At 42.5% G+C, this 21036-nt stretch overlaps 1 protein-coding gene across 9 annotated transcripts in view; it reads left to right on the top strand.

The window, feature by feature from the left end:
• Dgki (diacylglycerol kinase iota) overlaps positions 1-21036 on the top strand; it is a 452799-nt gene that overhangs the window by 424163 nt on the left and 7600 nt on the right. For all 9 annotated transcript variants that reach the window (XM_036180454.1, XM_036180458.1, XM_036180455.1 and 6 more), the window contains 4 exons: positions 1634-1671; positions 6080-6200; positions 16233-16269; positions 17847-17946. In XM_036180454.1, the coding sequence (XP_036036347.1) occupies positions 1634-1671; positions 6080-6200; positions 16233-16269; positions 17847-17946 (296 nt within the window). The remainder of the gene's footprint in view (positions 1-1633; positions 1672-6079; positions 6201-16232; positions 16270-17846; positions 17947-21036) is intronic.

Consider the following 21036-nt stretch of genomic DNA (forward strand, 5'->3'; position numbering starts at 1 on the left):
AGCTGTTTATAGTCCTTTCCAGTCCTGCACATTTTCACCTCCTCCTCCTTGCCTCTTCCTTCCTTCCATGTTCAAACAGCCACCCTCTTTTCTGTAGGTTTTCAAAGCTTCTGCTTTGGCAAAGAGAAGGTACTTAGTCTTGTAGTACTGGATGCCATTGTTTACTCAGGACTCTTAAATGTGCAATAGAGAGTCAGTGGCAGCCAGGATTCTCATTCTCTCTCTCTCTCTCTCTCTCTCTCTCTCTCTCTCTCTCTCTCTCTCCCTCCCTCCCTCCTCTCCCTCCCTCCCTCCCTCCCTTTCTCCCTCTCGTAGTGTGTGTGTGTGTGTGTGTGTGTGTGTGTGTGTGTGTGTGTGTGATGTATATATGCACATCCAGAGATCAACTTCAGGTTTGGTTCTTCAAGGACCTAGTTTTTGAGGCAGGATATTTCACTGGAACGTGGGACTTGCAGGGTAGGCTGGGCTTGCTAGTCAATAAGATCCAGGGATTTGATTGTCTCCCTTCTCTTGTGCTAGAATCACATGCTTATGCCACCATGTCTAGCTTTTTTTTTTTATGTGGGTCTTGGGGATCAAACTCAGGTCCTAATGCTTGCTTAGCAAACACTTTAATGAGTGAGCTATGGAGCTAGCGCTGTACTCCTTGTTTCTTGATACCTGCTACTAGACTTTAATTTAATCAAATTGAGACTTTAATTAAATAAGAACAAAATGGTACTTTGTAAAATAAGCTTAGCTTATTTTTTTCTTCTAAAGCTCTGTGACTTGAAATGTCCATTGTTTGAATATTTTCCAAATTGATACATCTCCTTTTCTACAGGCATCAGTTCTACAAGAATGCAGGTAGCTCCCTTTGGGAACCATGATTGTCTTTAGATGTGCATTACCATTTCCCTCTTATTAACACAATTTTATTGTTTATTTTCTATATCCTACATGCATAAACCATTAGAAATTTTAATTTTTCATTCTAAAGCTACAAGTATCTTACAAATAACTTAAGTTACCAAAGACTTTTATGCTTATTTCCATCATGACCAACCACCTATTAATTTAAGGTCAAACATGATTATTCTCCCCAGAATAAACTGAAACATTTATTTCCTCTTCTATAACTCTAATCCCCCTAATATCTGTGGCAGTGAGTATTTGCCACTTCAGTATTCCCAGCTGAAATGTCTGGAGATGTACTGAATCTCTAGAGAACAACATAGAAGGACTGAAAGAAGGAGCCATGGTGATTAACCCTTCCAGTTAGCCCACGAGCTCTAGACTTTCTCCTTTGCAGTTGTGGAAACTGAGGCTCATGGGATTAACAGTGGTTTGTTCAGTGTTCCACCTCAGACCTCTTCAGGTCAGAACTAAGATTTTAATCTAATGTGACTCCACATTTCACATCATCTTTGCAGTACTAGGATGGGGGGTGGGGGCAGGAAAGTACTAGAATCATGTACATGGTTGGTACTAGGGTAGGAAAGGGCTTGAAGAAGGGAATTTCATCTGTTTAATGAAGAATCCCTGTTCCTGTCCCTGGTATAGATTACTTCTCCTACATATGGAACCGTTCAGTTCTAACTTCTCAGTGAGAGGGTCTTCTACTAATGAGACATCTCTCTTTTGTTTTTCACAGCAATTTTGCAGGCAGTAATAACTGGTGACCTTATGAAGGTAAGCTATTCTCCTACCACAGTGTTGGTGATTACCTCTCCAGATTATCATGATCCAGTCTATAAACTACTTCCCTTGCCTGCACTGGCTGAGGAGAAGAAGGAATGAACAGAGAGAATGAGGAGAGCCCTCACCATGCTCTGCATCTCTTAACAGCAAAGGAGTGTGGTTGAAGTCCCTGGACTTGCCTTGGTTCCCTAAAAAAAGGATTGTATCCCCAGGATGCAATGCTCACCATGCCTAGAATTCCTGCTATCTAATACTAATATTTGAAGAATCTGAAGGCTTCTTTTTCAGATGTGTCTGTGAATGAATACATATATAAGAATGGCCTTAGTAAGACCCAGAAATGCATGTACCGGCTCAGAGCTTGTACCTGTTGATAAACTCATCTACTTGGAAGTCCACAGCTGACTGAAAAAAGGCAGGCTAGTCCATCTGGGGCATTTCAACTCATGCTTGTATTTTCTGGTGAATTTGGGTCACAAGGAAGGAAATAGTCACCATCTCCTTGAAAGCAAATGTCAGTTCTGAAGTTAGATTGCCTGACTTAAGATCTTGCCTCTGTCATTCACTCTATGTGTGGTTTTATGCCTTTAGCACATTTCCTTAGTACCTTGATTTCTTTATCTGTGAAACAGGATAACAGTGTTATTTCTGTCTTGGTTTGCTGTGAGACTGGATGTAATCATATGATAAAGCTGCCAATACTGTTCATGTTGTATAGAAAGAATGTTAGCTGGCTTAGTCTTGCTATATAAAATTTTTCTAAAAGCATAGTTATTAAAAATATTTGTTATAATGTATTCTGTGAGTATTCTGAAGATCTAACTGTCCTTGGGTTATTTATCTGGGGGCTCATGACTTCCTATGAGTCTCTGTATAACTCCAGCAGTGCTGGTGTGTTGGCACTAGAATGACACTGACTGCCTCTGAAGGGGTGTCTTAGTTTGGGTTCTCATTGCTGTGGAGAGGCACCATGACCACAGCAACTCTTATAAAGTAAAACATTTAATTGGAGTGGTGGCTTACAGTTCACTGGTTCAGTCCGTTATCATCATGGTGGGGAGCATGGTGGCATGCAGGCAGACATGATGCTGGAGCTGAGAGTGCTACATTTTGTAGGCAAAAGGAAGTTGACTGAATAATACACTGAGGGAAGTTTGAGCAAAAGAGACCTCAAAGCCCGCCCACACAGTGACACACTTCCTCCAACAAGGTCACACCTCCTAATAGTGCCACTCCCTTTGTGGGCCATTTTCTTTCAGACCACCACAGTGGGGGATATACCTTTCCCATCAGCCCATGTACAGTACAGGCTGAGAAACCAAAGGCTGTAAAAGGAACCTGAGAATGACTAATTTTTTCCTCTTTTCTTTTCCCTGTCTAGTATGTTCCCCTTTCCCTTTCATCTTCCTCTTCCTTTTCCTTTCCTTTTCTTCTTTCCTTACTGTTTTTAAGCATACCCATTGAGTAAACCAAAGTATGCCTATTCCATATTTTCTGCACATCACTAGCAGAAAGCAAAATGAGAGAGAGGGGGGGGTTGCCTACATATGGGCCAATTGCAGGCTCAGTCATGTGATTCTGGCCATGCTGTCTGGACTGTTTTCTGTGGTGATATGTTGTGTACCCCAATATATTGTGTGCCCTAATAAACTTATCTGGGGATCAGAGGACAGAGCCAGCCACTAGATTAGACATAGAGGACAGACAGTAGTAGCACACATCTTTAATCCCAGCACTTGAGATCTCATGCCTTTGCTTAGGAAGCACACACACCTTTAATCCCAAGAAGTGATGTCAGGAAGCAGAAAAGTGTATAGGGCATGAGGACCAGGAACTAGAGGCTTTTGAGCAGTTCAGCTGAGACCCTCAAAGGTGAGGACTTAGAGGCTTTCAGTCTGAGGATTTGTGGAAACAGGATCAGCTGTGGAGTTGGAAGGTTGAGGTTGGCTGTGGCTTGTTCTGCTTCTGTGTTCTTTCAGCTTTCACCCCAATACCTGGCTCTGGGCTTTTCTTTGAAAAGACTATCTAAGACCATTTAGCAACTTATGTTACAGTTTTCCACTGTAGTATCCTAGATGATTGTTACCCAGGGGAGAAGTCTCATCACTAAACAGGATTCCTGGAAGTTCATGGTCATTGCCCTTTAGTGGGCTAGCCAGCACCAGTATATAATCCTGTACTGGTGAAATTATTAAGGCCACTCCATGTAGTTAAAAGGGAGGTTTATTTTGTGGGGTAACTTACAAATGAAGGGATAGGTTGTAGGGTCTGGCAAAGGTATGGCGCAATCTGGTGGTATTCTCTGGAGAACTCTGCTCGGTCTACCTCCAGTGTCCAGGGTCCCAGAACCAAGAGAGACCTCTCCTCTCGATCCTGGGTCTTCAGCTTCCTCCCTCAGCCCCGCCTTGTGGGCATGACCATTACCTAAGCCTCAATGGGGGTTGGAACTTCCAGGCCAAGGCTGGGATGGCTATCCACTACAATCCTGCAAGGACTTACTTATCTTGTATTCTGTGGAAAGCAAGAACAAGCCTGCCCTTGGACACTTCTAATCCAGTTTGCAATCTGAAGCTCTTTCCTTGTGTTTTATTATAGGTGAACAACTCCCCAGATCCTAGATGTATTGCTACACATTTAAAAATACAGAGAATTTACAGAGAATTTCTTAAAATACAAGCAATCACTGTATCTATCTGGTTATCCTGGCACAATCTACATTATAATTATTCCCTAAATGTCTGAGGAGTGACTCAGTAATACTTTATTTACTATGAGATGACATACGGACAATGAAAAGCTTTCTTTTTCAATCATTTCTCTCTCTCTCTCTCTCTCTCTCTCTCTCTCTCTCTCTCTCTCTCTCTGTGTGTGTGTGTGTGTGTGTGTGTGTTTATTTATCTCTCATCTTTTCAGTTTTCTTTTACTTCACTCATGTGAAGAATGCACAATACATATGAAACAGGGTGTGTGTGTGTGTGTGTGTGTGTGTGTGTGTGTGTGTGTGTGTGTGAGAGAGAGAGAGAGAGAGAGAGAGAGAGAGAGAGAGAGAGAGAGAGGAGAGCAGTCTCCAAGAGCTCCCATGAGGTGGGGATATGTAACACATAACTTAAATTGCTAATGGGCTGACTTTTAGTCATGGTATGCAACTTTCCCAAAAGGCAAGGCAAGTTAGGACAGTTGATCCCTACTTGGCCTTGGCCTGGGTAGGTCTGTGCTGCCATCCTTATTGGATCTGCCCACAAAGAAATAGTATCATCACAAGACATTGTGGCAGAACACAGCGAGATTCTCCTTTGGCTTTCCATGCTGCTTCCTCCTGTTCTCTTGGCCTAAAGTTTGGGGTTGCAGCTTCCCTTAGCCCCCGACCTTCCAACACCTCAGATCAGCCACTCTCCTCAATCAAATTTCTACTTTCCTTGGCTCCTTCCCCAAACTCTGCTTATTTCCCTGGTGTCCCTCTGCTGGCCTCATACCATCTCTCCCTGCAATCAATGCTTCTGTTTTTCCTATGGAATTTGGATGCCATGGAGACTGGTGACTGAGTCATATTGTTGTTGCTTATGTGTTAGTATTCTTGAGACCTGCTCTGTTGGTAGATTCTTCTTTGTCTTCAAATAATCTATGAGAAGCTTCACCAAGGCTCCTCTTGTCCTGATATCCCACAGTTTGGAAAACAGTGACACATTTATAGTTTGTAGAGTATCCGATACTTCATGAACTAGGTCTGCATCTTCATTTGCCACCCGACTCGCTGGTGGCTAAATTCTTGGCTTCTACCACTGGCTGTTGGCTGTTCTCATATAGAAACAATGACTTTCACACCATCATTTTGCTTCTCTTTTTTACATGATCATCTCTAACCATGTTGTGTATACACTGCTGATTCACAAAATGTTTCAGGATGAAAAAAAAGTTAACCTTCCCTCCTAGTGTGTGTGCATGCACATGTGTGTGCACACGTATGTGTGTCTGAGCACTGTGTGCAGGAAAATGAAGCATTTGGTGATTGTGTTCATGATATGTCAAAGAACAGCTAAAGATACAGGAAAGGATCCTAGAGAGCCAGAGCCAAGTTCTTCCTGCTGTAACAAAATCTGGATAAACCTCAGGAAATTTTAGTTTTCTTCTCAGAGTCTGGGGCTCCGAAGAGGGGGAAGAAAGCCAGTTCAGCACATTCCTGCTTCTTTGAGCTATTTGATCCCCTCAGACCCTTTCCGGAGTTGTCAGACATCGACCATCTATGTGAGTGATGAAGGGTTGGAGCTTCATCACTTCTCTCTGCATCCTCTGAGGCTAAAAACATCTGTGGTTTACTAAATGACTTTTCTGTGTGACCTTGGAGCTTTTATCCCTGTTCTGGACACTGCTGATATTCTTTCCTCGTGTGTCTCTCTTTCAGCTCATAGAAAGCTATAAGAACGGAGGCAGCTTGTTAATTCAGGGACCAGACCACTGTTCACTCCTTCACTACGCAGCTAAAACTGGCAATGGGGAGATTGTGAAGTACATCCTTGACCATGGTGAGTAGGTGACCTACCAGGGATCACTTCTCCACGAGATTCTAGATAGCATCATCTGTACTGACTCTCAACCAGGAGATCTTCACAATGGAATGCCAATTGTTTCTCTGACACCCACTGGTGCATCTGGGCCATCTTAACCAAGCAATTGAGATAAACCATTTTTATATCCAGATTTCAAAAGGGAAAGCTTTGGGGAAGTCATTCATTTAAAGTTTTTAAAAAAGCTTTCAAAAATTACTGAATTGCTGGGAGCTGTGATGAATGCCTTCAACCTCAGCACTCAGGAGGTGGAGTCATGTGGATTACTATGAGTTTGAGGACAGACAGAGTGAGTGATAGGCCAGCCAAGGCTACACAGTAAGACCCTGTTTCAAAAATACATGATTAAGTAAAATTAATTAATTTTAATTTAAAAAATATATCTTTATTTTTATTTTACAAATGTTTTGCTTGCACATGTGTCTGTTTATCACATGTGGGCCTGGTCCCTCTGGAGGTCAGAAGGCATCAGGTCCCCTGGAACAGGAGTTACAGGCAGTTGTGAACCACTGGATGGGTGCTGGGATTTGAACCTCAGTCCTCTGCAAGGGCAGCCAGTGCTCTTAACCACTGAGCCATCTCTCTAGCCCCTATCTTTAATTATTTAATTAATTCAAATTTTTATGAACAAAATAAAGCTTGACCTGGTTGTCTTTATTTGGCAGAACTTTGTATAAGTTAGCTGTTTGGGCTCAGTGGGGTCATCTGTGTTTGCAGTTGATCCTTGTGCAGGTTCCCATGTTTGCTCCACCCCACTTTTCTAGTGTCTTAGTTTTTGTTGTTTGGCTCTCATTTGTCTTTTCTCCCAACTCACACTTCATCCTCCGGAAAAATTCATGCTGCTATGTCCCGTGGGGCTGCCTGGGCCTCACCTCCTGGAGTGTGTCCTAAATGGTGCCATGTCCCATGTGGCTGGCTGACCTCACCTCCCAGACGGTGCACTAACTGGGCTTCCAGGCTGGTCTTAGATCGTTCTGAAGATGGAGAGCTGGCGGGTTAACATCTGCCTCTAGAGCCCAACAGAAATATAATTACACATAAGGAACACAATCCACTCGGCTCGGCTCCTTTCTTTAAAATGTGATGAGAAATAAAGAAGAACAGGGAGGGGGTAGAAGGAAAAATATGCCTCTCTTGGGGGCATTTAAGGGTAAATAAGTGAGAGTCTGTCTGTGAGACCCAGGTCCACAGAAAGCCTAGGCAACTTTCTTGGAGCATTGATTCTGAGCCTGCTTCCTTTACACACCCACCGAGCATCTCTCCAGCCCTTTGAGCTTACTTCCTCTGCACAGGCATGTTGGCTACAGACAGTGAGTAGATTAATGAGTACTCACATCCCTTTGCTCTCCTTTTGTGCAGCTGGGGACATTTGCATTTTTCCACTCATTTCTTCCCTCCTTCCTTAATTCTTTCAACAAAGCCATGCGGAATGCCTGCCATAGGCTGACACCCTCAAATATGCACTCAACAGAAACTGCATTCAATATTTTCAAGCACTAGCAGGCTGAAAACAAAACAAAACAAAACAAAAAACTACCATTAGTGTACAAATCAATTCATCACAGTTGAATGTGGATGTTTTAGGTCCTGCTATAAAGCTACACACAGATAACACAGCCACCATTTTTCAAGCTCATATAATATGCCAGATGCCTGTAAAGAACACACCACATAATTTAATCTTTGCAAGGACCTTGTACGGTAGATATTAGGCTGTCAATCACTTGTGACTCCTTCTCACTGTGAAGAGTTTGCTTCAACTCTTGGCCAGAATTGTGGTTAAAAGGATGAAAGGAAGGGCTGTGGAGATAGAATGGAGGGTGCTGGAGAATGGCTTTCCCCAGTAGACTGGGTAGTTCTCGCCTGTCCTAGAAAGCTGAACTGTGGTCTTGAGTTTGTTGTAGACATCATTCATTCTGCTCCCCTATCATCTACCTGCTACACTTTAGGGAAAGACTTGCAAATGAAATAGTGGCATGATTTCTGCTTCACACATATGCCATAGGTTTATTCTGCTTTCCATGGTGATTTCTCAAAAAGACTGATGAGGAGCAGAAGCAAATTTTGGAATATTGGCACATGGACACCAATTAAAGCCACACTTAGCTACAGGACATTTTCCTTTTAAGAAAAGTCCTCAGGATTTGTACAAGAAGGTGGCCATCTGATTTGAGAGAGAATCTTTCTATATAGTCCTGAGTATCCTGGAATTCTCTGGGCAGACTGGCCTCAAATTTATAGCAATCTTCCCTCTTCTGTTTTCCAAGTACTAGGATTAGAGGTGTTGTCTATCACTTCCAACTAACTTGTGCATTTTCAAACCATACACTACCTTGGCAGAACCATTTACCTCTCTGAAATGATGGGAAGCCTTCTTGTGCACAGTATTCTTGAGGTCAGGCAGTGATAAATGGAAAGCATTGCCCTGGGCATACTTGGTCCTCATTATTTTATGAACTCTCTGCAGACTAACATAATCTCTTCTGACTCCATAGTAGTGGAGAATAACAGAAATGTTTCCATATGCTGAAAATGTCTTGACATTCATGTATATGTGTGTATCAGCTTGGCTCAAGTCTCTTCTATGGCTTCAGATAATAAAATTCCCACAAGTTTTTCAAAGAGCTTCTTATGGGGATCCCACCAGGGATGATTATTCAGACATAATTTAGAGCCAACTGAAAGTCTTTATTCCAGCTAGCTGGGACAACACCCAGGTATTTGAGACCTAAGTGTAGCCCCAAACATTTGGAGCAATGGGACTTTTAGAGGCAAAAACCACATCTTAGCAACTGCAACAAGACGTTCGCACAAACAAGCAGTTTAACAGAAGCTGAGGTAAGTTAGCTGGGGCATCTTGGCCTCAGGTCCTAGAATAGAGTTGGGTAATTTCCCATGGGATTCTCCATCAAGGAGATAAATTTCTAATTAAATCTGAAATGGCCTCAGCAAGAACACAAGATGGAGGGATCTGCACAGCTTGCTTGCCCTGTCATCTTCTGACTGTACTCAGCCTTTGCTGACAGTTGTTATTAGGAACTGCTGGGCCCTTTTCAAGGTACCTAAGTCATATTCTGCATGGTCCCTTGAGTTGGTTCTCAGCTCACAGCATCTTTCTATCCCTGAGCTTCACCATGCTTTGTCCCTTTGTTGGGTGCTTAGGGAGAAGAGTGTGATCCACAATCAGGAGGACATCTTCTGATCCAAAGTCCCAAGAGATGAGTTATCTCCAGCACCAGCCATACCATTTCCTTCAAAGGGCTCTTTTAAGATGGCTGTGGGGTATGGGGTGTGACTGGGATGTGTCCTGAGAAAGCCATAGGAGGCACCTTCCTTTGGACTTCTCTCAGACGTACAAAACACTGCTTTCTTTTATAGGGGAAAAAACAACCCTGGAATCTGGGCATTTCAAGGCCTGAAAAGCCAATGGGAGGAGGAAGAGAGGAAACAATTCCAGAGACAGGGCAGAGGCTGTGGATCCAGGGACTCCAGCAGGGACTCTCAGTGGTTGCTACCTTTCAGCTCCTTTCAACCGTCATTTTTATTGGCTGCCTCCCCCTAGTTCGCCCCTCCAAGACTTTTGTGTGGTTTTTCTCCCTTTTCTAGCCAGAGAATTTTGCTCTTTTGTTTTTCTTCTCCCAGTGCCCACCCCGCTGCCCCCTACTGCTACCTCAGATAGAAACTGCACTCATGCATTTCCTTTTTATTTCAATGGGTTATTTTGTCTTCTTTCTTTTTCTGACCCCAGTATTTCTTTTCTTTCTTTTTTGTTTAACCCCCACTTTTTTTCTCTGCCTCTGGTCCCAGAGAGAAAGGACTACCATCCTGCTGAGATGGGATGACAGTGCTGTTAACATTCCCAGTGCCAGCTCGATCCACATCTGTGCAGCCTTTGTCCTGTGGCAGGGGAGGATTTGGAATGGTTTGCTGGCAGCGTCAGGGAGACTGATGGGAAAAGAGGTCCTGGGAGGGAGTCTGGGGCAATGGAAGGAACAGCAAAGAGGATTTGGAGGCATTGGTAGGAGGCAAATGAAAGAATGCACATTATAAAAGGCGCATCATCTAGAATGCATATGCAATGCAGATGATGAGGTCACTTGAACAGGAACTGGAGTGGCCAGTGTAAGAGCTCACAGATGTAGTGCTGGGCAGAACTTCAGAAAGTTCCAGTCTTTACCACAACATTCACATTCTCACATTGAAAGATTTGTGACATTTTGCTGCATTCTACATTCCCTAGACTTAGTCTGAATTGTACCTGTGATGGCTTGAATATACAGTGTTCTTCACAGGCTCATGCATTTTTCACCTGTGTGAACACATGGTCTGCAGCTGGGGCTGGTCTTTTGAGCAATTGCTGAGGCCTGACTGGTTCTATGGAACACTCCCCTGCCACATGCTTCCGTCACCCTGGACCACGTTACTCGCACACAGTGCCTTCCCCGCCATGATGGTCGGTTCTCTCTGAAATGTGAGCCCATACATTGGTCTTCTCCTCCTTTGCTTCTGTTATATATGTTGCCACAGAGACATGAATAGAACCTAACACTGTTCCTCAGACACTTCCCTGTATCCTGAAGCTTTTTTAATACATGTTTCAGCTATGGGTCTTTCTCTGAAGGAAAAAGAAAAGCACCTGATATTAACTGGGATCCAAAATTGTTTTAAAGCATTGATCACCATTGGATTTTTTTTTTAAGTGATATTTTGGTTTCAGATGCTTTTGAAAATTTTATGTAGTTATTGGTCAATACATACCCATTGTTGCTAAAATGTGTGGTTCTAGATGTTAAATGTAAATTTTTACAATTCTATACAGTAAACTCTCCTATCTCCAATGGACAGGGAGTTAAAACTGAGGCACTGTGAGGTGACCAAACTCATGCATATGTATGATATAGTTTCTGCCCTCTGTATTCGAGGGGATATGAACACAGGCATGGGTAAGAAGTCACAAGACATGGTAGCTGCATGCTAGTGTCCTCTGTTGAGTTCCAGTGAGAACATGCATAGGGTTCTGGAAGAAAGGTGAAGATTTCATAGAGAAATTTGCACCCTAGTCGTTCAATAAAGATTTCAAAACACTTATTTTCTGGTGCAGGATAGCTCTGTGTGTGTGTGTGTGTGTGTGTGTGAGAGAGAGAGAGAGAGAGAGAGAGAGAGAGAGAGAGAGAGAGAGAGAGAGAGAGAGAGAGAGAGAGAGAGAGAGAGAGACACAGAGAGAGAGAGAGAGAGAGAGAGAGAGAGAGAGAGAGAGAGAGAGAGAACCCTTCAGATGCAAGGATTCTGTATTAAGTACTTTTCTGTTGCCGTGATGAAAACCTTGGCCAAGGCAAAGAATTGTGAGGATTACAGTTTTAGGTTGGAGTCCAACAGAGGTGAAATGCAGCAACATGCAGCAGGCATGGCGGCTGGTAGAAGTAGCTGAGAGCTCTTGACTTCAACTGTAGGCATGAAGCAGAGAGGACAAACTGGAAGTGGCAGACACTTATTAAATCTCCAAGTCTGTCCTCAGTGACCTCTTCCAGTAAATCTGTATCACCTGAACCTACCCAAACATCACCACCAACTGGGGACCAGGTGCTCAAATGCCTGAGACTATGCGGGGTGTTCTCACTCACACCACCCCAGAGTCCTTCTGTTTAGGGGAAGAATTGTGAATTGTCTGCTGACAGTTCAGTGTTCTTATTTCAAATTTTGTGGGGAAAAGAGTACAGCATGCATAATGGGGATATTCATCTATCTATCCATCTAACTATCTATCTATCTATCTATCATCTATGTATGTATGTATGTATGTATGTATGTATGTATGTATGTATCTATCTATCTATCTATCTATCATCTATGTATGTATGTATGTATGTATGTATCTATCTATCTATCTATCTATCTATCATCTATGTATGTATGTATGTATGTATGTATCTATCTATCTATCTATCTATCTATCTATATCCCAAGTCCAACTCTAAACCATTGACACACGTTAGAAAAATACAGTTCTGTTGACTTTTTATTGTCTTTCTTTTTTCCTTTATTAGTGAGACTCAGATCAACAAAAAACATTAGGTGCTATATTTTAAAATTTATTTTATCTTTTAAAAGAATTTGGTGTGGGTTTTGTTGATTATTTTGATCTTTTTAGCTAACCATTCTCCAAGCTGCACACTGAGGTTACTAAATAGGTCAGCACAGTGTTAAATAAAGTGTATCTTCCCATAGGTCAGCACAGTACAAACCAGGAGGGAATGATGGCTTGAATTCAGATGCGTTTGGCATCAACTCTTCTGGTGTCTTTGCTCCTTAAGGTTCTCAACTTTCTCAGTGCTGACACTTTCATACAGTTCCTCATGTCATAGTGACTGACCCACAACCATAAAATTACTTCGTTGCTACTTCCTAACTGTAATTTTGATACTGCTAGGAATCATAATGCAAATATCTGATAGGCAGGATCTCTGAAGGGGTTGTGACCCATGGGTTGAGAAGCACTTCTTCAAAAGCTGGTTCTGAAAATGACAAGTAAATGTGCCAGCACCCTTTTTTCCCCCTCTCATACATTACATCCTGACTACATTTTCCCCTCCCTCTGGCCCCCTGAACCTTTCCTCTCCCCCAGATCCACTCCTCCTCCATTTCCCTTTAAAACAAGCAGGCCTCCCAGAGCTATCGAGTGAATATGATATAACAAATTACAATAAGACTAGGCACAAACCCTCATATCAAGGCTGGGTGAGGCAACCCAGTAGGAGGAAAAAGGTTCCAAGGCTAGGGCCTGCTCTCTTAAACACAGCTCCCTACTCCCACCTGGAGTGATCTGGCTACTGCCCTTCCCTCTCCTTCATTGGCTATTCCCTTGAGTGTTTGAAAAGTTGTTTAATCATTCAGCTGTCTATTTGATGGAGGACCAGGGACATTAGGTTAGTTGTATCAATCATTTTTGAGTCATTCACTGAAGTGGAGTCCCTTTAGATGGGACTTAAGAGCACACATGCCAGCTTCCAGCACCGGTGGCTTTTCCTCTTACCTCTGCCAGCTGCAGAGGATTGAAGGAACAGCTGAGGAACCCTGAGTAGCCAGAGGCATACCCAAATCAGACTGCATAAGCATTGTGGCATAACTCAGGAGTCTAGTTGTGGTGCTCCTGGTCAGCACTGTGAGGAACAAAGTCTTTTTTTCCTTATCTTCATCTTTACATTGTCAAACTATTACTGTCTTAGCCCAATCAAAATGCTGCAAGAGCTCCTTACCAGCACAGAGCCTTAGACCCAGCAAGTCTTGGAACTCACCAAAGATCCTTAGGGTCCTAAAGATTAGGAAAGATTAAAGGAGAAGATGCTATAAGGCCTTTGTTGCCATAGTCACTGTGCAGAGAGCAGCAGTGATGAGGATATAGCTGCCAGATGAAGCTGTGCTGCTGTGTTCCTGGAATATCTCTCTAAGTAAATGGCTTAAAAGGCTTTCTGAAGATAGTAGGTTCTCTTTAGGTGGAACTTCAGGTGCTGTGATCATCTTGCTCCTGATCCTGTTGAGGCTTTCCTCTCAGAAACTGAACAATTGAATAAGCCTGGAATGTGTGGATCTCTAGAATTTGAGTCAACAAGTGGCTTAAAATCAAGAGGGAGTTAGCGGCCCTTTTTTGTCACCTTCCTTCCCTGATGTTGCAGTGTTTTGACTTAATATGGTTAGCTACAGTGTGCCCAAAAGCACTACAATTGTTACTCTACATTTTATGAAGTACTTATGAGGTACCAGGCACTGTTGCTAAACAGATTGTATTGACTCGTGGAAACTCAAGGTGGAAGGTAAATGTTACCATGAATTGATCCATAGAATTATTGATATAAAATTTTTATCAACAAAGTGATTCTTACATTTCAGAGATTGAGAATAATTCACTTAAGGAAGCAAGACATATATTTGAACAACACTATAAGGTGGAACCTATGAGCATCATTGGATTCAGAGAAGGGTTAGATTTCTGTTGTCAGATGTCTCTTTGGAGGACCTTGCCACAGTTGGGCTTTGAGGAAGTTTTCAGTTTTAGGTACAGGGTCAGGAGAGGGAAGGCTATCACGGACAGGGAAATTGGGAGACAGGCTATTAGAATGGGGGAAAGCTTGAGAAATACATAGTGAGGTAGGCCATCAATAGTTTAGCTTAGGTGAAAAGATAGAACCTTACTAACACATTAAGGAGAGGGAGTTCCACGAGGAAGGCCTTGGGCATCATCTGAACACTTGAGAGTAAGTACCAGATGGGATGTATGGAAACTTAGTGATACGTAATAGTCTCTTTAGTAATGGTTTCTGCATGCTAGCTGCATTCCACACAAAGGTTCAAGGTGACTTAGCTCTTGGATGACCAGGAGAGTCCCAAAGATCCTAGGACATCTCAACCATCTCCCTGCTAATGGCAATCATGGTTAGAAACTTACACCCTCTTCATTTCCTTTCACATTCTACATAATGAATAATTTTCAGGGATAATGCTCTCCACCAACATAGGTCATAGATCACAAGGATCATGTCTCTAAAGAGTAAACTGTTTAGTGCCAGAACCATGTTTGGCACTCTGAAGCAGGTTTATTCATCAGTTCAGTCAAACATTTAAGTATTTGCTTGGGACCAGATTCTACAGTCGGTACCAAAGGAAGACACAGTGGTGAAAAAGCATAGGACAAAACTCTCAGAGGTTTATGAGAGTTCCAAGGGACAGAAACACAACTAAGCTAGTGACGTTAAAACAGTTTGACAAGTGTCATGTTGAATAATGTGACCAGCAGTCTCCACTTGGCTAGGATAGGTTCAATTTAGATGACAATTTATAGTACTTAAGTATGACAAATAGGACTGACACCAAAAGGGTAGGTGTCATGTAGGTAGGGAGTGGTGTCAGCTCAGAGGGAGCTCTGTGGAAGAAATGTGTCTGGCTGATACCTTCAGAGTAAATAGGGCGAGGAATTTCATGGAAGGAAGTAGTGATCAGGAGACAGAATAATGAAAATCCCAAACAATGTTTGTAGAAGAAATTAATGAATTAGTAAACGGACATTTTTAGAAAGAAAAAGGCCAACTCATTGTATGTTTATATTCTAACACTTGGAAGAAATATCATGCAATGGTGCATCTATAATAATCTGACATGCATGCATGGCAGTTATTCCATTTTAAAAACGAAAAATTTCAAAAAGTGGACTTTTATCCTATCTCCAGAATATGTCTATTAGATGACATATGTGTGTCTTTACTTTTCTCATTGTACTGTAGAAGGCCCCTTCCTGTAGCTGAAGAATGAAAAAGACCCAAAGCCCATTCAGTTGGCCCTTTCTCTCTACTGAGACAATTATTTTTCAGTTATTCTATTACAAATTAATTTCATTTCTTCAACTTCATTGAGAAATAATCTTTTTTCAATGTGTGTGTGTGTGTGTGTGTGTGTGTGTGTCTGTGTGTGTCTGTGTGTGTGTCTGTGTGTGTCTGTCATGTGCATGGTGGATCCACACATGCATGTGGGTGCAGTCGCTCATCTAGACAGAGAGGAAGATGTCAGGTGTCTTTCTCTACAGCTCTCTGTATTGTCTCCTTGAGGCAGCATCTCTCACTGAACTTAGCTAGGCTGGATGGCCATGAAAGTCCTGGGATCTACTTCTCTGCCCACCTATGCTGAGGTTACAGGCACACAGGGCCATGCCCAGCTTTATAAAAATTTGAGTGCTGGAGGAGGTTTGAACTCAGGTCCTCTTGTTTTCACAGCGGATGTTTTCATCCACTGAGCCATCTCTGTGCATATTGACTGGTGGAGTTTGGGAAACTGGTGATAGAGAACCTCTTACCCCCACTTTGTCTTATTATTAATCATGTCACCAAATTTATCTCTTCAGTTCACCGTTCCTCATCATTTAAATTATTCACCTATAGATTTTCTGTCAACAATTAGTCTTATAATATTTTTAAACATTTTGGTTTTTTTTTTGTCATTGTTTAGGACCTGCAGAATTATTGGATATGGCAGACAGTGAAACGTGAGTGTTGCCTTTCATTTATAGTCTGTACAGTTGTATTCAATACATATCTAGTCTATGAGGCATATCAGTTTTAATTTCATTGATTAAACACCCACTTTAAACTGTATTAATGGTTGTGCAGAGGTAATCTGCTGCATAAAATGTCACAACAAAAACCAATAACTTATATTGTGATGATTATATACATAGTCAATGCTATCATTACCTATCATCCTACCAGCAAGGTACTTTTAAACTGGTACTTCTACTACTAACAATAAATAAATACATTTATAGTTATCTCCACCATATGCAACATTTTTTCTCATCTGGGATTTGTGAGAAAATGATGAATCCATGCTTTAAGACATCTGCTGCATGTAATGGTACAACTTCTGTTAGTCAGTCTGTGATGGAACAAGCTGTATAGCACCCCTGGAGAACTGAAAACGTAGTTACTCAAACAATTATAAGCTCTGGGATGGTCCCTACACTGAAAATGTTTGTTTACATCTTTCTTACTCTTCTGGCATCCAAATAGCTACCTTTTCACTAATAGGAATAAGAAAAAAATGAATAATTAACTCAGAAAGCCATATGGAGACCACCGGGAAGTTTCAAAGAGGTCAAACAAAGGATAAAGATGAGTGAGCAGGTTTAGAGAGGGATGAGCTAGTGATCAGGGAGTAAACATGGGAATGGATGGATGGAATACAGGGGAAGTGAGAAGGGATAGAACCATGAGCTGGTGGTCACAGAAATGAGCCACTGATCCTTATAGATGGCGTGCTGGCACCATTGTAAGTGGGGCCACCATTCATCCTGGTTTGGCTTCTTTGTGGTGACATTTGATTTTTCATGAAACATGTTGGCATTAAACATCTTTATACCTTAGAATCCAGAATGGCAGTACCTCCTTCACTGGTCTACCTAACAGACAGATGGGGGCCTGTCTGCTTTTCCTTGCCCCCTCCCTGACACACTGAGGGCTGGTCTCAGGCATGTTGTCTACTTGGGAGGATTTGGGCTGTGCATTCTGCTGGAGTCTTCTAGAGCATCTCAGGTATCCTTCCACTTGATAGATGTAATCCAACATTAGCTGATTAGCGAGGGGAAAGGGCAGCCTGGCTCTTCAAAGTTGAATTCTCAGGACAGACTCATGAAGGCCAGAATGGCTTCTACCATGTTGGAAAGGGCAGGACTGTGTGAGCTCCATGGAGCTTAATTCATGTTCTGCCTCCAGTGTTTGGACATATCTTCACAATTTTACCCAGTGTCTTTGAGTGTGTCCTAAATCCAACAGTAGTAGTGATTTTAAAAAAAATATATATATTACCAAGCCTCATCCAGTTTAGACAAGTGGCTAAAGTTAGATGTTAGGTCTGTTAATGAGTAACTTGAAGAATTTGCAGACACCCTAGGCCACCTCCCTAGCATGCATGTATTCTGCTGGCCTCGGCCTCAGCTTCTCACCGTGGAGGAGGCTAAGGAGCACAGTGTCAGCAACTGGGCAGGATAAGTCCCTCCACCCTTCTGCTGCCTCCATCACCTCATATGTCTCCAACCCTTGCCTGGTTTCTTAATCTTTGATTTAGGGGCGAGACCGCACTGCACAAGGCTGCCTGCCAACGGAACCGGGCTGTGTGCCAGCTTCTGGTGGACGCAGGAGCATCGCTGAGACAGACAGACTCCAAGGTAACAGGATGAGTGAGTGCAAGCATCCTCCCACTGTGAGAGATCGCAGGCACTGTGGCCTCCACTTGTGCCCATAGCACAGGCATCCTTTCTATGCTCATGGAAGGGCCTGGAGCATTGGGAAAAGGAGGAAAAAATAGAGTGCTTCATTTAGAGAAACTGCAGTTTAAATGTAGAAGCACAAAAGGAGGGTGTGTGCTTGCCTGGGTACTTGATAAACCTCTATGCATGCTAAAGAAAGACACGGGACTCGAGGTGTTGTTATGAAACACCCACAGGCAAGGAGTGGGGAAGTGAGACTCACAGCCAGAAGACAGGGATGAGATGGAGTGCATGTCCTAGCTTGGCTACCAGAAAGTATGTTTAGGGTTCCTCTATAGCACCAAATCTAATCTAATTTAAAGTCTATTATTTGTGTTGCTCCATGCATGGGTACCAAAGGTGATTGCCTGCTGGCCGACTCCCCAGGTGGTGGGACTTCACTTTGAGATGGTAACAGTTGTAACCCTGGTATATCTACACCACTCTGTAACTATCTATTTAATTTTAAGTGCATGTGTATATGTTTATGTGTGTGAGTATATAGATATGCACCATGTGTTCTAGAGTCTATTGAGGCCCAAAGAGGTGTCAGATTCTCTGAAACTAGAGTTCCAGATGGTTGTGATTCTCCAAATGTGTGCTGGGAATCGAACCTGGGGCCTCTGCAAGAGTACTGAGTACTCTTAGATGCTGAGCCATCTTTCCAACCACAGTTACCTGTAATTTTTCAAAGTCTTTCTATGTATTTTTTTTTACATTATTCCCTAAATGTCAACCATAGAAATTAGCATGAAAACACTGTTATTGACAGGCATGGGAGCAGAAAGCCAGAGGAAGAATAGCTCTTGCACTATTAACTCTGTTGACGTGTAGCCTGATGCTATCTGAGCCACTCAGCCCTCCTCATCTGGGACAGAATATCCCACATGTGACATGTGACAACAAAGAGTAACAGAGTTCACTGCCCTGTATCACTTTAATAGCCCAGATTTTGCCTCACAATGACACTTATGTCAATGAGGCTAGAGTCATGATTACATTCTTAGGTTAGGTTCTAAATCTGCAAAGTATGTAAACATATTAAGATGGTCTTGAGGCCAGAGGTTGTTTGTTGGTAGAGTGTGTAAGCCCCTTTGATCAGCAAGTGCCCTTAGGTGGAGGGAGGACACCAGGAAGAGTCTAGGCGGGACAGATATGATGCCATCCTTAGAAGATTCAATTCCCAGAGAACTACCAAGAGACAGTTGGTGAATGGAGTATGGGGGTCTTGTAACTCAGGGAAGTTGACGAAGGGCAGAGACAGAAACAGGACCAGAGACAGGCAGACAGACAGACAGGCACACACACACACACACACACACACACACACACACACACACACACAGGAGGGAGAGAGAGTGAGAAAAAGGGAGAAGAGAGGGGTAGAGAGAGAGAGAGAGAGAGAGAGAGAGAGAGAGAGAGAGAGAGGAGAGAGAGGAGAGAGAGGGGGGGGAGGGAGAGAGAAAGAGGGAGGAGGGGGGAGGGAAAGAGAATATCAATCATAGGAGTCCATCTTCTGTTCTGATAGGCACTTGGAGTTTTGAAGGACTTTGAGTAGACAGTAAAGAAAGGGCTATCACTAGCTGTATCTCTGTGTTTCAAAGAAGAATTGTAAAGTATGGGTGAGGCTTTCATTAAATAAGAACAGGTCTTGAGCCAGTATCTGTAGCTATGGTGCATACACAGAACTTGGAAGCCTGATCATTAGAGCTGTAAACTCGATTAGATTTGGTTAAATGATAAAAATGTGCGTATGTACAGTTTGGGCTTTTCTTAGAAGACAGTAAACCCTATGACACAAGTTGCCTTATGAATGGACCTCTCATCCACTTCTGAGCCAGTTACAGTACATGGGATTCCCTGGCACCCTTTGGCGTCCCTGATCTCTGGGTGCCTCAGCTTCTCTCTGAGTTTACCAAACACACCTGCTCTTGGTATCTAGGTAATCTGTTACCTGTTTAGCTAAGCAGACAACACATTTCAAATGACAGATAAATGCTTAATGTGGCATCCTTCCCAGATGAAGTTTCACTGAAATATTTCAGTATTTAACTGAATCCAGAAATTCATACTTTGTAGGCAGGGTTAGTCTAGGCCATACTGGAGAGAACTGGCTTGGCAAAGGCAATTCAGACCACAGTATGGTTGCTGCCTACTTGTCACACAAAGGCTGGTCCTGTATACTGGTCAGATACCAAAAACAAAGGGAAGAGACATAAGAAACAGAGAAACAAACTGAAACTCATGAGGTCTGGCCTGGGAACAGTTGTCTTTTGTTCTCCAAGTTTCTTAGACAAATGGACTCAAGGTATTTGAGACTTCTTCCTAGTTTGAAGAAGTATATAAGTGCTTTCTTTTTTCTCAAAATATAAATGACTCTGATTTTTATGATCATACACAGAAAACTAGAAATACAGAAAAGCACAAATCACTTGAAATCCTTTCCCTTAGGCCAAAATATGATTAAAATTTAATTTCTATTTCCATGTAGGTATGTCTGCTTGACTTTTATTTTAAAATTCAGTTGGAGTCACACCAGACATGGTACTGAACATCCAACTTTTTCATTCAAAATTATGTTTTATAGCTCTTACCACATAGTAACGTAGCTGTGCTTCATTCCTTTCTCAGAATCCTTTAATCTTACCATTTCTGTAACACGGTGCTAGATCAAAGCTGAACATACCTGTGAAGTTCCTGTGAATGGAACTTCCCTTGGAATTTTTGGGATAGAAGCAATATCCGTGGAGATCTTTCTTAGCAAGGAATTCACTACCAGTCACCCTGGTTTCCTCAATATTTGGAAGGTGGGGACGTCAACCTCATCATTATCAAAGTAAGGGCAAGATGGTCTACTACAGTTATGTAAAACTGCTGTAAGAACCTTAACCTAATGATTTACTACTAGGTGTGAACTAAAAAGTGGACCTTTAGGAAGATTGGTGTTGAAACCAGCACAGGAAGTACCGTCTAGCTGATCTGTGAGTTAGCGCTTTTCCTTTCAGCCTC

This window comes from Onychomys torridus, chromosome 3 (genome assembly GCF_903995425.1).
Source record: "Onychomys torridus chromosome 3, mOncTor1.1, whole genome shotgun sequence".
In the NCBI taxonomy this organism is placed as follows: domain Eukaryota; kingdom Metazoa; phylum Chordata; class Mammalia; order Rodentia; family Cricetidae; genus Onychomys; species Onychomys torridus.